The sequence below is a fragment of the Pongo abelii genome, chromosome 16 (assembly GCF_028885655.2).
Source record: "Pongo abelii isolate AG06213 chromosome 16, NHGRI_mPonAbe1-v2.0_pri, whole genome shotgun sequence".
Taxonomy (NCBI): Eukaryota; Metazoa; Chordata; class Mammalia; order Primates; family Hominidae; genus Pongo; species Pongo abelii.
Window position 1 is genome coordinate 66,986,649 of NC_072001.2, and position 15,128 is coordinate 67,001,776.

At 48.4% G+C, this 15,128-nt stretch overlaps 1 protein-coding gene across 5 annotated transcripts in view; it reads right to left on the bottom strand.

Annotated features, from left to right (window-relative positions):
* DAPK2 (death associated protein kinase 2) overlaps positions 1-15,128 on the bottom strand; it is a 139,530-nt gene that overhangs the window by 27,631 nt on the left and 96,771 nt on the right. For 4 of the 5 annotated variants that reach the window (XM_009249899.4, XM_063716688.1, XM_054532771.2 and 1 more), the window contains one exon: positions 4,204-4,333. In XM_009249899.4, the coding sequence (XP_009248174.2) occupies positions 4,204-4,333 (130 nt within the window). The remainder of the gene's footprint in view (positions 1-4,203; positions 4,334-15,128) is intronic. The other variant, XM_063716687.1, reaches the window with a different exon arrangement.

Consider the following 15,128-nt stretch of genomic DNA (forward strand, 5'->3'; position numbering starts at 1 on the left):
GTGGTAAACTCTATATCAATGTTTTGGGGGTTTTTTAAAAATTGTTCTTTTTTGTTTTTCTTAAATCTTTGCCCTCATTCTTTTTTTTTTTTTTCTGATACATGGTCTCACTCTGTCGTCCAGGCTAGAGTGCAATGGCGAGATCTCAGTTCACGACAATCTCTGCCTCCTGGGTTGAAGTGATCCTCCCGCCTTAGCCTCCCAAGTTGCTGGGATTAGAAGTGTGTGCCACCATGTCTGGCTAATTTTTGTATTTTTAGTAGAGACAGGGTTTCACCATGTTGGTCAGGCTGGTCTTGAGCTCCGGACCTCAAATGATCCACCCACCTTGGCCTCCCAAATTCCTGGGATTATAGGCATGAGCCACCATGCCCGGCCTCATTCTTGAGATATATTTTTTCTGGGCACACAATTATGGGTTTACTTTTTATTTTTCCTCAGCTCTTTGAAGATAATATTCCACTGGATACTGGCTTCCATTGTTGTTTTGAGAAGTATGCTGTAGATCTAATTATTGTTCTTTTGTAGGTATTTGTCTTCTCTGACTGCTTTGTCTTGGTACCCTTTAGTTTCACTATAATGTGTCTAGGTAAGATTTTTGTTTTTTTCTGCCTGGTATATATTGTCCTTTCTGTGTCTGTGGATGCATGGATGCAGTTCTGAAAATTCTCAGCCATTCTCTTCAAATAGTGCTTCTCCTTTTTTTTGGTATCTATTTCCTCCTTTTAGAATTCCAAAGAGACCTATGATAAGTTTTCTCTTTTTATTCTCTTTTGGTTATCCTCTCTTTCATATTTCTATGTCTTTGTCACTCTACGGTGCTCTAGCTAATTTGTTTCAGCTCTTTCAATTCTTCAACTCTCTCCTTAGCTGTATACAATCTGATGTATAACCCATTCACAGAGTTTTAAATTTCAACAATTAAATTCTTTAAAGTTCTATTATCCAGTTCTTTTTAAAATTCATCTGGTCATTTTTGACACCTCTTGTTGCTTGCTCATTCTTGTGAGTCTACCTTTTATTTCTATGTATATAAAATGTACTTTAATGTTTATATTCCACTAGTGTATATATTCCATCCATCAGATGTTACAGTCAACATCTGATAATTTCAATATCTTATGTCCTTGAACATCTAAATTTTGCTAGTCTCTAACTGAAGTGGTGACAAGTGCACTTGCCTCTAGGGGAGTTCCTTCTGTTGAATTTTCTTGCTGCTCACTGCTCTAGCTCTAGGTTCAGCTCATCAGCTTTTGGGGGTGGGACAGGTGGTGCTGAAGGAGTTACTATGTTTAAAGATTTCTCTGGCCAGGAGCGGTGGCTCACTGGCTCACGTCAGTAATCCCAGCACTTTGGGAGGCCAAGGCAGGGGGATCACTTGAGGTCAGGAGTTCGAGACCTGCCTGGCCAACATGATGAAACCCTGTCTCTACTAAAAATACAAAAATTAGCTGGGCGTGGTGGTGGGTGCCTGTAATCCCAGCTACTAGGGAGGCTGAGGCACAAGAATCACTTGAACCCAGGAGGTGGAGGTTGCAGTGAGCTGAGATCACGCCACTGCACTCCATGGGTGACAGAGTGAGACTCTGTCTCAATAAATAAATAAAAATAAAGATTTACCTTATTTCCCGTGAGACCAGAATTTCATGAGAAAGAAAATTTTTCTCAAGAATCCAGTTTTGTAAGCCAGGCATGGTGGTTCACGCCTGTCACCCAGCACTTTGGGAGGCTGAGGTGGGAGGATCACTTGAGTCCAGGAGTTTGAGATCAGCCTGGGCAATATAGTGAGACCCCACCTCTATAAAAATTTTTTAAAAATTGCCAGGCATAATGGTGCATGCCTGTAGACCAAGCTACTCGGGAGGCTGAGGTGGGAGGATTACTTGAGCCCAGGACATTGAATCTGCAGTGAGGTATGATTGCATCACTGCACTCTAGCCTGGGTGACAGAGACCCTGTCTCAAAAAAAAAAAAAAATCCAGTTTTGTAGGAGGAGGGCTTTTTAGAACACCTAATCCACCCTAGTACTAAAAGCTGACACTAATTTTTTAACCCTGGGTCTCAGGTTAAAATATCAAAGGAATGGTGGGAGCAGGGGAAAATGGTTATAACCTGTTTCTCAGGGGTCTTGGAAAAGAAAGTCATCATAATTTAGCCAAGGGTTTGGAGAAGTCATCTTATATATTTTAAGGTAAAACAAAACCAGTGCAAACAAAACCATACTGGCTCACAAAAGCCAATGAGGTATATGTCTTTCCAACTCTGTATTGAGTGACAACATGCCAGTACTTTGAAATTGGCCAATGCTTTAAATTAGGGAATTATTTTTTTGAGACCTGGTTATTAGATATTTATCAGCATACCACTGGGCAAAACTCTCCATAGTATAGCCTCATCCATCAATAACCCACTCACACTAACAGTCTAGTGTGAACTCTCAGCTCCATTTGGAGTGGACAGTGACTTGTCCCTGATAAATGCCTTACTCTGGCCTTACCTCCTGCTAGGGTATCAGTGAAGCTGGGAGGTGTTCCTCCTCTCCTCTGGCTCCCTCCCTACCCCTCTTCAGAGACCTCTCCCACCCCAACACCAGCCCTTTTTCCCTCACTCACTCAAGGCCATGACTGATCCCATTGCCAGAGTGGGTATCTCATATGAACAGTCTTTTCAGAACATCTATTTTACTTGCTTTACACTTAATCACATCCTGTCTTGTGACACCTCTTCCTTATTGCTCTCAGTTTCTAGTTGTTTATTGTTATTTAACAATTAGAATAAATTTAATAGACATGCATTTTTACCACATATGTGAATGGTGGGTAGCAACTGCTCTTTCAGACAAAGCTCGAGTCTAGATGTCTGTGCCCCAAGTTTAAGTTGGCTCTGCCACGAACTGGTGACCTTGGGTGTGCCATTCTGAGTATGGCTCCTTAACATCACTGTGTCCCCCATACATCACCTAATATCTGTCGTACAGTAGGCGACAAATAACCTGAGTTGACCTTAACTAAAATCCCCCAGCCTGCCATCTCCACATTTGTTAAACTGGACCAGAAAATCTAAAAAGATCCTTCTGGCACTCTTTTTTGATGGTTTGATGCCTTGTTTCTACAACTAAATTGTAAGCTCTTTGAGGGCAGGGTTTTCTTAGAGAGACAACCCGGCATAATGGGAAGAGCACAGGCTTTGCTGTTGGCTGTATCTGTATTTGAATCTCAGCTCCACCGCCTACTGGTTGTGTTGCCTTGAACAAGGCACTTGTTGGAGAAAATAATTAACTCTGCTTCATGAAGCCATTTGAGGATAATTAAGACAATGTTTGTAGAGCATGAGACATAGTGCCTGGCACACAGCAAGGGCTTCCTGACCTGGCATCTGTGGGGTCTCTGAGCAGCATTCTACGGTGGCTGCAGAGCCTGAAAATCCACCAGGTGGTTGGTCTGACACATTCTTTCTTTTTTATTTGACTGTGGTCAGAAGTTTTAGCACTCAGATTTTGAGGACATCATGCCCTCCCTATCTCCAAGACCACTCCAACTCCCAAAGCAGATAAACAGATGGTGGTTCTCAGCGCTCATTCCTTCCCCCTCTACAGGCTGTTTCTCCATGACCCCAATCTCCGGCCCAAGCCCTACAAGGGGGCTTCTGGGGTACAGAATGGGCAGGGGCCTGGGCCAAGGGTGAGAGAAACAGAGGGAAGAGAAAGCAGCCAGGGCCCCACTGGAGCTGGGAACCCCCATGCATGAATAAAGCCAGGCATAGAGGAGAGGCGAGTGGGTGGATGTGGTATTTGGCAGATGATTTCCTTTTTCCTTTTCAGGAAATCAAAAGCTAGTTCAGAGAAGGTTGAGTTTATGGGAATTCAAGAGGGCAAGGTAATTTTAAATCTTCACAAGAATAAACTCATCTAAGAGCACGAGGTGGGGCCAGCGCTGCGAGGGTTTAACCTTACAGGCTGTAGCCCCACTGAGAGCCACTGGGCCCCACTCAGCCCTTGCCCCACTGAGCACTCAAAGCCTACACCTGGGCCCTCACCCCCAGGCCCAATAAGACATTTCCTTCCCCACCCATTAGGTTGCTAGAGATGTTCCAATGCATCATCTCTTTGCCCAGAGGCCATAGCCCCAGACACAGGTTTCTTCCCAGGATCCCTACCTTTGATGCCAGATTCTTAGCTGAGAGAGAAACAGGCCTACAACTCACCAACAAATTCCGGCGTCCCAAAAATATTCTTAAATTCAACTCCATCTTCTATTTCGTGAGCCAGACCAAAGTCAATCAGCTTGATGTGTGGAATGGGAATATTCTTGTCTAACAACATAATGTTTTCTGGCTGGACAACAAAAAGTAGAAAAAAAAAAAGGAAGGAAGAAAAGAAAAAAAAAGACGGTAATTAAAGGCTGGTTGGTTTGTGTTTTGGCTTTGGGGTTTGGGGTGGGACTTGGTGTTCTTTTTAGGAGACTGAAACAGCATAAACTCTTCCTTGTTTTTGGTCCTCAGTCTTCTCTGTGAACCCAAAGACAAGCAAAGCATTGAGGGCAAGGCCTGGGTTTTACCAAACCTTCTGCTCACAGCAGAACTGAAGACTCCAGCCTTCATCTCCATTCTGTCTCTGAGTGGCAGATCCCTTTAATGCAGTGCCTCTGTTTTCCCATCTGTCAAATGGGGTCAATGAGATACTTGCAGCATTTCCTGTAAACAAACCCAGCACTGCTGTGTGAGTGTGAAAGGGACGGGGACATCCCAGCTTAGCCTCTGTTTATACTTGGCTTACTGACCTTGGTCTTCCTGACCGCCTCCTTCCCCTGGCCAGCCAACTTCCTGTTGACAACATTCCCCTCCTCTAGACTAACCGTGTAGACCACATTTCTCTCTGTGTTTAACTAATTTTGGTCCTCAGCAGGACACAGGAAAAATGCACCCGATTTCCAGGGAAAATACCAGCTGCTCAGGCTATTTCCAGACCAGCAAGCAGCTGCCAGGTCTGACACAACAATGCAGGTGGGTGCAGGGTAGGGGACAGCCCCTCACACACCTATGGGCCTGGCCCTCGCACACCCCAGACTCCTAGTGAGGCTGCAATGGAATCCTGAGCTCTCCCTTCTCATTCCCACCCAACCACTCAGACTACGGTCCCCTCTGCCTCACCCACTTTCTCCCACTCCACACAACTTTCCTTCACTCCACTCTAAAGGAAATGTCCTGAAAACACACATCCACACAAAATATGTATACAAATGTTCACAGCAGCATATTCCCAATAGCCCTGAAGGGGAAACAGTGAATGAATGGATAAACAAGATGTGAACACCCATAGCACATCTAGTATCCACATGTGAATTTGATTTGGCCATAAAAAGGAATGAAGCCAAAGAAAAAAATAAAAAGGAATGAAGTACTGCTGGGCGCGGTGGCTCATGCCTGTAATCCCAGCACTTTGGGAGGTCGAGGCGGGTGGATTACTTGAGGTCAGGAGTTTGAGACCAGCCTGGCCAACATGGCAAAACCCCTGTCTCTACTAAAAATACAAAAGTTAGGTGGGTGTGGTGGTGCACGCCTGTAGTCCCAGCTACTCGGGAGGCTGAGGCAGCAGAATCACTTGAACCCGGGAGGTGCAGGTTGCAGTGAACCAAGATCGTGCCACTGCACTCCAGCCTGGGCAACAGAGTGAGTCTCTGTCTCAATAAATAAATAAATAAATAAAATGAAATATAAAAGGGAATGAAGTACTGATACCTGCTACAGCAGCAATGAACCTTGAAAACATTTATGCTAAGGGAAAGAACCAGTCACAAAAGACAAAAAATATTCCATTGATACAAAATACCCAGCATAGGCAAATCCAGAGACAGAAAGTAGATTAGTAGTCCCCTAGGATTGGGGGAATGGAGAGATGGGGAGTACAAGGTTTCTTTTCTATTTTCTATAAATGATGGTGGTGTTGGTTATATAACTTTGTAAACGGTACACATTAAGTGAATAAATTGTATAGTATGTGAATTATATCTCCATAAAGCTATTAAATAAATAAATATTTAAGAAAATCGAACATCCCTGTTTCTTAAAGCACTGAAGGGTTTCCACAGCTTGCACCTTTGTTCACACCATCTGCTCTGCCTGGAAAGCCTTCTGTTCAGTCTCTGTCCATTGAAATCCTAGCTGAGCTTCAAAGTCTAACTCAACCCACTGTGTTCTTGCAGACTTTCCTCAGCAACCCTGAGCACCCTCCACCACCCCCAGGAGTGAGCCCCACCCCCCCTCCAGGCCCCACCAGGCTTATTTGAACCTTTCTGTGATGACATTTGGCATGCTTTCTCTTGTCCAGCGGTCCTTTGCTGTTTTTATCATAGCTCCCCTACCAGAGCTGTCCTCAGCCGGAAGGAAGACTCAGATCTTTGCATCTTTGCCCCTGCAATGCAGAGCACAGCAGCTGGCACGCTGAGGGTGACCCTAGCTGTTAGCTGAACTGATAGTGAATCTGGACAGATGCCTTCTCCCAGGTCCCCCGGCTGCCTATGCTCTCTGTGACCCTCCAGCTGGAAACTTCCACTCAAGGGAGGTGGCTGAGGCCTTCCCCAAGCTTTTTTTCCTTTTTTTAAAAAAAATAAATAACACATTTCCTTTTGCATTTTTTTGCTTTTTTATTCTTCTTCCCCTCTGGAGATTACTCTCAACACTGTTTTGAAAATGTGTCCAAGTCTTTCCCCAAGGCACCGCAAATTTCCCCAAGGCTGTACAGAAAGGAGCATGAGGGTGGGTGAGGTCAGCTTATGACCTGGAGAGGATCCAGGAAAGTGGCCCCACTCCAGCACCCCTGACCAGCTCACTGGGGGTTGCCCATGGACCCAAGTGTCCTGGCACCCTATGCAGTCAGCTGCAACCTCCCAACTGCCAATTATCTCCCAGGCGGGCAGTTTCACCCTCTTAGGAACGTCTCCTCTCCTCCAGGGAAAAGACCCTGAGACATCTCTCTGGTGCTGAAGAGCCATGGCCCAGGCCTCCCGACCACCATAGCTGAGAGCCCAGGACACCATCTCACACCACACGCTGAATGGGGGTGGGAGCCACAGTGGGCAGAGGTGGAAACACCAGACCTGGTGATCCCCAGGACTATGGAGCAGCAGGGATGAGGTGGTAGAGGGGAAGAATTGAGGCTGAAATAAGATGGGAGTCTCCTTCCTCACATAGGCTCACCTCTGTGGCATACAGTCCAGGAGAGATGGTTTCTTCACTGGCCTATAAGAACCTCAGGGCAGGCCGGGCACAGTGGCTCACACGTGTAATCCTAGCACTTTGGGAGGCCGAGGCGGGGCCAGGGGGGTATCACCTGAGGTCAGGAGTTCGAGACCAGCCTGGCCAACATGGTGAAACCCCATCTCTACTACAAATATAAAAATTAGCTGGGCGTGGTGGCATGCACCTGTAATCCTAGCTACTCGGGGGACTGAGATGGGAGAATCACTTGAACCCGGGAGGTGGAGGCTGCAGTGAGCCGAGAACACACCGCTACACTCCAGCCTGGGCGACAAAGTGAGACTCCATCTCAAAAAAACAACAACAAAAAAAACAAAAATAAAAAAACAAAAAAGAACCTCAGGGCAAGGCCATGTTTCCCCCGCTCGAGTCCCATCTGTCCTCAGCCCCACCCCAAGCACCTAACACACAGCAGGTGACTTCTCTCCTGCCTGGAACACTCTCCCTGCACTGCCCCAACCCCAAACCTGGCTAGTTCCTATTCACATTTCAGCAAAGGTAGTTCCTCCTCCAGAAGGCCTTCTCTGCTCTCTCCCTGCCTGCCACCCTCCCCAGTTCCCAAAGTACCCTGTAATACCCAAACACAGTGCTTCTTACTCTGATGAGCTTGTCTGCTTGTCTCCCTCTACTGGGTTGCCCAAGGGTTTTGTTCCTGTCATCTCCCCATAGGCTGGGATAGAGCCTGATATCCAGCAGCTGCTCAATATATGTGCCCTAAGTGAAGACAGGTGCCACTGATTAAGCCCCTGCAATATACCGGACCCCGTGCTAAGCAAACATGCAACATACTTTATACTTCATTGAACTCTCAACTACCTAACATGGTGGGTGTTATCATTCCTTTTGCAAAAAAAAAAAAAAAAAAGAAGAAACCAAGACTAGCCAGGTGTGGTGGCTAATGCCTGTAACCCCAGAACTTTGGGTGGCAGAGGCAGGAGGATTGCTTAAGCCCAGGAGTTCAAGACCAGCCAGGGCAACTTGGAGAAACCCTGTCTCTACAAAAAAAATTTTTTTAAATTAGCCCAGCATGGTGGCACACACTTGTAGTCCCAGCTACTCAGGAGGCTGAGGTGGGAGGATCACCTGAGCCCAGGAGGTTGAGGCTGCAATAAGTTATGATTGTGCCACTATACTCCAGACTTGGCAACAGAGTGAGACCCTGTCAAAAAGAAAAGAGAAAAGAAAAGAAAAGAAACCAAGACTATAACATTAGTTTGTATTATCCCTCATTAGGAATTTTAACCTTTATCTCTCAGGCCCCAAAGTTTGTGCTCCTAACCACTAGACTAAATGATTCCCCTTCCTTGCTTCTCAGGGGTCTTATTAATCTAGCCCAGGGGGCTGGGTGCAGTGGCTCATGCCTGTAATCCCAGCACTTTGGGAGGCCAAAGTAGGTGGATCACTTGACGTCAGGAGTTCAAGACCAGCCTGGTCAACATGGTGAAACCCCCGATTCTACTAAAAAAATACAAAAATTAGCTGGGCGTGGTGGCACACGCCTGTAGCCGCCACTACTCAGGAGGCTGAGGCAGGAGAATTGCTTGAATCCGGGAAGCAGAGGCTGCAGTGAGCTGAGATCGTACCACTGTACTCCAGTCTGGGTGACAGAGAGGGACTCTGTCTCAAAAAAAAAAAAAAAAAAAATCTATCCCAGAGAGAAGCAGCAATGCCACTCTGGCCTGGCAACCTGGGGCAACCTCGTGCCTGGCTCAGACACAGCTGTTTTCCTCCTCTGGCACCTGCGTCCCACCCCAGGGTGCCTTTTCTTCTGGTGATGCTTCCATGCAAGTGAGTAGCCCCAGACCCCATCCCTGGCCTCAGGAGCTCCTGAGCAGGAGGTCCTCAAGTCAGATGAGAAAATGGAGGTCCTGGCAGGGCGAACACCCAAGCTGGGTCTGGATAAAGGGATGAAGCCTGGGGGTTTCAGGCTGGAAGGTGGCCGTGGGGCAGTAGGAATGCTCTGTTGGGTGGTCAGGACCCAGGTTCTTGTCCCTACCTTCACCACTCACTTATTGGGCCATTTGGACCAGACATACCCATAGACTCAGACCTGCCCTGTTTGGGAGTAAACAGAGGCCATGGCTCCCTGCCATCCAACCATGTTTCTGCTTCCTTCCTAGGCCACCAAGGTACCTATAGGCTGGCCAGGGAATTTGGACCCCCAAGCCTGAAGCTCTACCTGCTTTCAGACAGGCTTCCTTCTTGCTGTCCCAAGCTCCACTACTAGCCTGATGACAGCCAGGACAGAGGGTAGGGACTAACATTTACAGCATGTTTACTAAGCCAAATTTGATGCTAGTGCTCTATGTGATCCTTGCAGCCACCCTGAGTGATAGGTACTATTATCAACTCCATTTCACAGATAAGAAAACGGGGCTCACACAGGGCTAAATGATTTGCCAAGGTGCAACAGCTCGTAATGTCACAGTCAGTGGGGAGCAGTGGGGTGGGGGCTTCCCTGGCAGTCCAATCCCTTTCTCCCCAACAACTGAATCTGGTTAAATATCTTCAGTGGTCCCACCGGCCACCGGAGAAAGTCCAAATGCCCCGCCTGATATTTGAGGTAGTCAAGGCACTGATTGCCCCATGCTCTCTTTCCAGCCTCACCACCCATCCCTTGCCTGTACCTGCTCTATATCCCCGCAGGGTGGGCACTACCACTCCACAACGACATCTCAACTCCATCCTTTGCTCTGGCTTGGAATGCCTGTCCTACTCCTCTTCATTTTCAGAGCCTCTTCCCCTGCAACCCTGCCTCCTCTTACTCCCTTACTTAAAAGAGAGAGAACTTTTTTTAAAAAAAGAGATGAGATGTTGCCCAGACTGGATTTAAACTCCTGAGCTCAAGTGATCCTCCTCGCTCAGCCTCCTGAGTAGTTGGGATTACAGACGTGAGCCACCCTGACCACCCAGCTAACTCCCTTACTCCTCACTGAGCTACCCCCCACCCTGTGCTCTAACCCCTCTGTGTTGATGATACTGGCCTGCTGGCAGTCCTAAGCTGTAGGCTGTCTCTCACAGGTGATGCCACTTTCCTAGGTGGCAGCCTTTTCCCTGGGAAAATTCTAATTGGTTTTAGGGTTCCTGGCATCCCCTGTGGCATCTTGCATCCTGCATATTCCATTAATATTTGAGGAAATGAATTGAAAGAATCCAGGGCCAGAGGCTCCTCCTTTTCTGCCAGGCCACCACTAGGGGCTCCAGAGTGCATTCCTCCCATAGGGCTGTGATGGGGATGGAGCAGGAGGGAACGGGACTAAGGCAGGGTCCAAAAGGAAGCTGAGGGTCAGCAAAGTGGCAGTTCCCCAGGAATTTGGTCTAAGCTTCTCTGCTTCCTCCCTCCCCAAACAGAACAGGGTGGTGCAAAAGAGCCCAGGCCTGCGGATTGGAAAACTGCAGATCCAGCTCCACCACCTAAGGCCATGTGAGCTTAAGCAGGCCACGTCCTTTCTCTGGGCCTCAGCCCCCCAACTCTAAGTCAGGCAGTGGATGGTATCCAAAGCCCCTTCAAGTTCTAGGCTCTGCAGTTTCAAGATGGCACAACCTCCCAAGCTGGCTGGGAAAATTCCTACTGCTTTGGGCTCTAAGGCAGGACGTGTAAAGGCGCAGGTCTCCTGGCCCCCGGTCAGGAAGTAAGAACAGGCTGCTGCAACCACACACTGCTGGGTCCAAGCCAGAGTGCCCTCTGGGGCAGTCCGATCCTAGCCATACTCCCCACTCCTGTCATTCTCCTCCAGCTTTATTTACTTCAACCAAATACTTCACCCCCATACCTGACATCACCTCCAAAGCACGGCTGGAGGGAGGGGTCACATTCCCACAGGTGCCACCACTGCCCAGCCCAGGGCCTGCCTGCCACCAGGAGGCAGAAATGCCCTTGTCAAAACAAACCCACCCAGCTCATCCTGCCAGGGAGGCACTCATGGGAGAGGCCAACGTGCTCCTTTGTGTCCTGGGGGATCTGGCCAGAGGTGCCTGCAGTGGTGCCGACCAGAAGGTGGTGGTCGTCCGGTGGGGCACCCATGGCCTGTGGGCCCAGCACAGCATGTCCTGAAGTCTGAGCAGGATGAAGACACCCTTGGGGGGCTATGTTGTAAAGTACAAAACACAAAGGCAAATCTGGGTTCAAATCCTGCTATTCACAATATGAAAATTGGACAAAGACACTGGAGCTCTTAGAGGCTCAGTTTCCCATCTATAAAATGGGGGCAAAACCTACTGAGCCATGGGGTTGCTCTGTGATTGAGAGAGATGGTTTATGTAAGGAGCAGCACCCAGTGAGATGTCAGAGAACAGCGACTATGTTTGCTCATTCTTTTCTGGGATGCAGCATGAACAGTCATCCCTGGGAGCTTACAATGTTGGGGCTGCAAGGGACCTCAGAGATCATTTAGTCCCTTCATGTCAGAGTAGCCCAGAGACATCAAGAAACCACCAAGGTCATTGAGCAAGGACCTCCAGCCCGGTGCCCTCTCCAGATGTCCGTGTGGCCTGCCTGCTGCTGAGTGAGGCTGCTCTGCTCAGCAAAGCAGAGGCCCAGCCAGGGCTGTGCTGTGAGGACAAGGAAGCTACCTACCAATCTTCACCGGCCATGTCAAGCACAGCCCCAGATTATTCAGGCAGTGCTGGGCAACCTGAGAAAGGCCGGCCGCTCCATGCTAGGCCTCTGTGGACAGGTTTCGAGGGTGCTCAGCTCCCTCTCCTCGCACACTGTCGATGGGACCACAGGCAGCCCCTCCCCACAAGTCTCCAGTGTGGCCCATGCCCAATACGTGCCTCTGTGTGGCATTCAAGGCCCTGCTGCTTCACCTCCTACTCCCTGCCCGCTTTCCCTCTGCTACCTCCCTGCTACCTTTTCATCACTCCATCCCACCCTGCAGATCACTCTGCTGGAACAGCCTTCCTGACAAGCTCCTTCTCCCCCTCCCTACCCAGTTCCCACACACGCTGGAACTTCTTCTACAATCTCCCTCCCCTCCAACACACAGCTAGTTGTCCCCAGCTTGCACACACCTCTGGCAGAGAGCCAGCTGCACTACAATTCCTTCCTTACTTGTCCTGTCCCCGCTATACTAAAGCCCCATGAGAGAGGACAAGGGCCTTGCCTTTAATTTCCACCCCCAGCACCCAAGGATGGCTGGCATTATAGCAGGGCCCAGTTATTGTTTACTGGACAAATAAAGAAATGGACCAATGCAGTCACATATGCATCTCTCACACATCCTGCTTTTGGAGTATATAGATAATGGCTAAGCATACATGCCTTGGAATCTGGGTTCGGATCCCAGCTCTGCCATTTATCAGCAGCCTGACAAGTTATTTACCAGCAGCCTGACACTGGGCAAGTTATTGAACCTCTCTCAGCATAGGTTTCTCACCTATAAATTAGGAATAACAATCATAAAACCTACCTCAAGAGGGTTACTAGGAGGATCAAACAAGGCGTATAAAGTGGCCTATAGGTGTTATCATAATCTCTGTGACTATTTCCTTCATGATGTCTCTCCCTCCCAGAATGAGAATCTTTATCACCTGCCTATTGAACCCCTAACCACATTTCCAGGCCCTGCCCAAATCTTCTTTCCTCCAGAAGCATCATTTGGATATGCAGCCCAGCTCTTCTTCCTTCTCCCATCTCCATTCATGCAACAAGCTTGATCCATAGCACCAACCACCACCAAAAGCTCTGTGAGCGAGTCTTGCCTTCTCCACTTGTATTAGTCCATTCTCGAATTGCTGTAATGAAATACCTGATGGGCGCAGTGGCTCACGCCTGTAATCCCAGTACTTTGGGAGGCCGAGGTGGGCAAATCACCTGAGGTCAGGAGTTCGAGACCAGCCTGGCCAACATAGCGAAACCCCATCTCTAAGAAAAAATGCAAAAAAATTAGCTGGGTGTGATGGCACACAACTGTAATCCCAGCTACTTCAGAGGCTGAGGTAGGAGAATCGCTTGAACCTGGGAGGCAGAGGTTGCAGTGAGTGGAGATCGCACCACCGCGCTCCAGCCTGCATGATGGAGTGAGACTCCATCTGAAAAAAAAAAAAAAAAAAGATTTAACTGGTTCATGGTTCCATAGGCTGTACAGGAAGCATAGCAGCTTTTGCTTCTGGAGAGGCCTCAAGAAGCTTACACTCATGGCAGAAGGTGAAGGGAAAGCAGGCACATCTTACCTGGCCAGAGAAGGAGCAAGAGGGAGAGAGAGGGGAGGGTGCCTCACACTTTTAAACAACCTGATCTTGTGAGAATTCACTATCATGAGAACAGCACCAAGGCACTAAGGGGAAAATCCGCCCCCAAGATCCAGTCACCTCCCAACAGGCCCCATCTCCAACACTGAGGATCACAATTCAACACGAGATTTGGGTGGGGACACAGATCCAAACCATATCACCGCTAGACTGCACACTGGCTGAAGGCAGGGCCTGCTTCTCACACTCCTCCTGTGTCCCTCCACACACCCAACCTAGAGGTCCGTGTAGAACAAAACTTGTAGCACTTCACAGTTTACAAAGTAGTCACATGTGTCTCATTTGGTCCTCACCCTGTGAAGCAAGTGCTGTCTTGCTTCTGACCCCTGTAAAACTGACCCCAGTTTTACAGATGAAGAAACTAAGGCACAACAGATCGTTTGCCCACACTGCCTCAGCTAATAGGTAATGGAGCTGAGATTCAAGCGCAGGCTGACCCCCAATCCTGTGTGCTTTCCACTCTTCCACATGGCCTCCCCTCCTCTAGCTGATGCTGGCGTGCCTTCTGAGATCACCCTTGCCTGCTGGTTTGCCATTTCCAACCTAGCTCTGGTGCCTCATCAGTTTGCTGTGCAGCTCCATGTTTTTCCCAGAAAACCCACAGTTGTGGCTTAGGAAAGGGCCTGAACTCAGTTGCACTTGCATTTGTTAAACCACAGCCTCTGGCTACTCACCCATGACTGCCTCCTCCTCTGGGGTAGGCCACTGTGTGGCTCTGACCTCCTGTTGCCCTACTGGGTAAAGCAGGAAAGAAAACCACTAGCTGCTCTGTCTCTATACTCTCATGGGATAGAGGGAAAGAAATAAAAATTCACTTTCAAGGCCATTCCAGGACCACTGGCTTTCAGTCCTGGGCTAAGCAGCACACTGGCTTTATGGTCTGTGCCACACACCACCATTTGCCGTGGGCTCTCCCTTCCCTTTCCTTTATCAGACCCTCAAAGCCAACGGGTGAGGCTGGGATGGATGTTGCTCCCATCTAACCAGTGAGGAACCTGGGCCTGGATTCAGGCATTCTGAGCACCTAGCTGTGCTTTAGGGGGCCCCCTATCTGTGCTAATTGCCTATCAGAATTCCCAAACCAACTAAATCCAACTCACCAGGAGTCGGCTCCAAGAGTCATGACTTCGAAGCAAGCCTGCAAGGAAGTCAAAATCAGCTGGGGTCCAGTGTTTAGAAAACCAATGCTAAAGAGGGCCCCATCCTTAGGTAGACAGAGATTCGATTCCACTTCTACCCATCCTGGCTCTGTGACCTTGGCAAGTCACTCATCTCTTTGAGCCTTGGGTCCCTCACTTGCAAAATGGGAATGTTAATAGGTAAAGCAAATATGGCTGAATGTTGAATGTAAGGAGAGGGTTTAATGATGTCTATTGTATTCTCCCAATTTCTTCAAATGTTCTGAAATTTTTTTCCCAATAAAAAGTTTTGAGGGAAAAACACTTCCATGCTGTGACTGCCGATAGAAACTCTTTGGTCTGGCCCTGAACTTTTACAGTCTCATCCTAACAGATCTTGCCAGTTAGATTTCTACCAAGTCTCACCTCCACTCCATGTCTTCAGGTTTTAGTATGGAAATAGCTCCAGGCATAAGTTCTACTTTCAAATGTATGCACATTCTA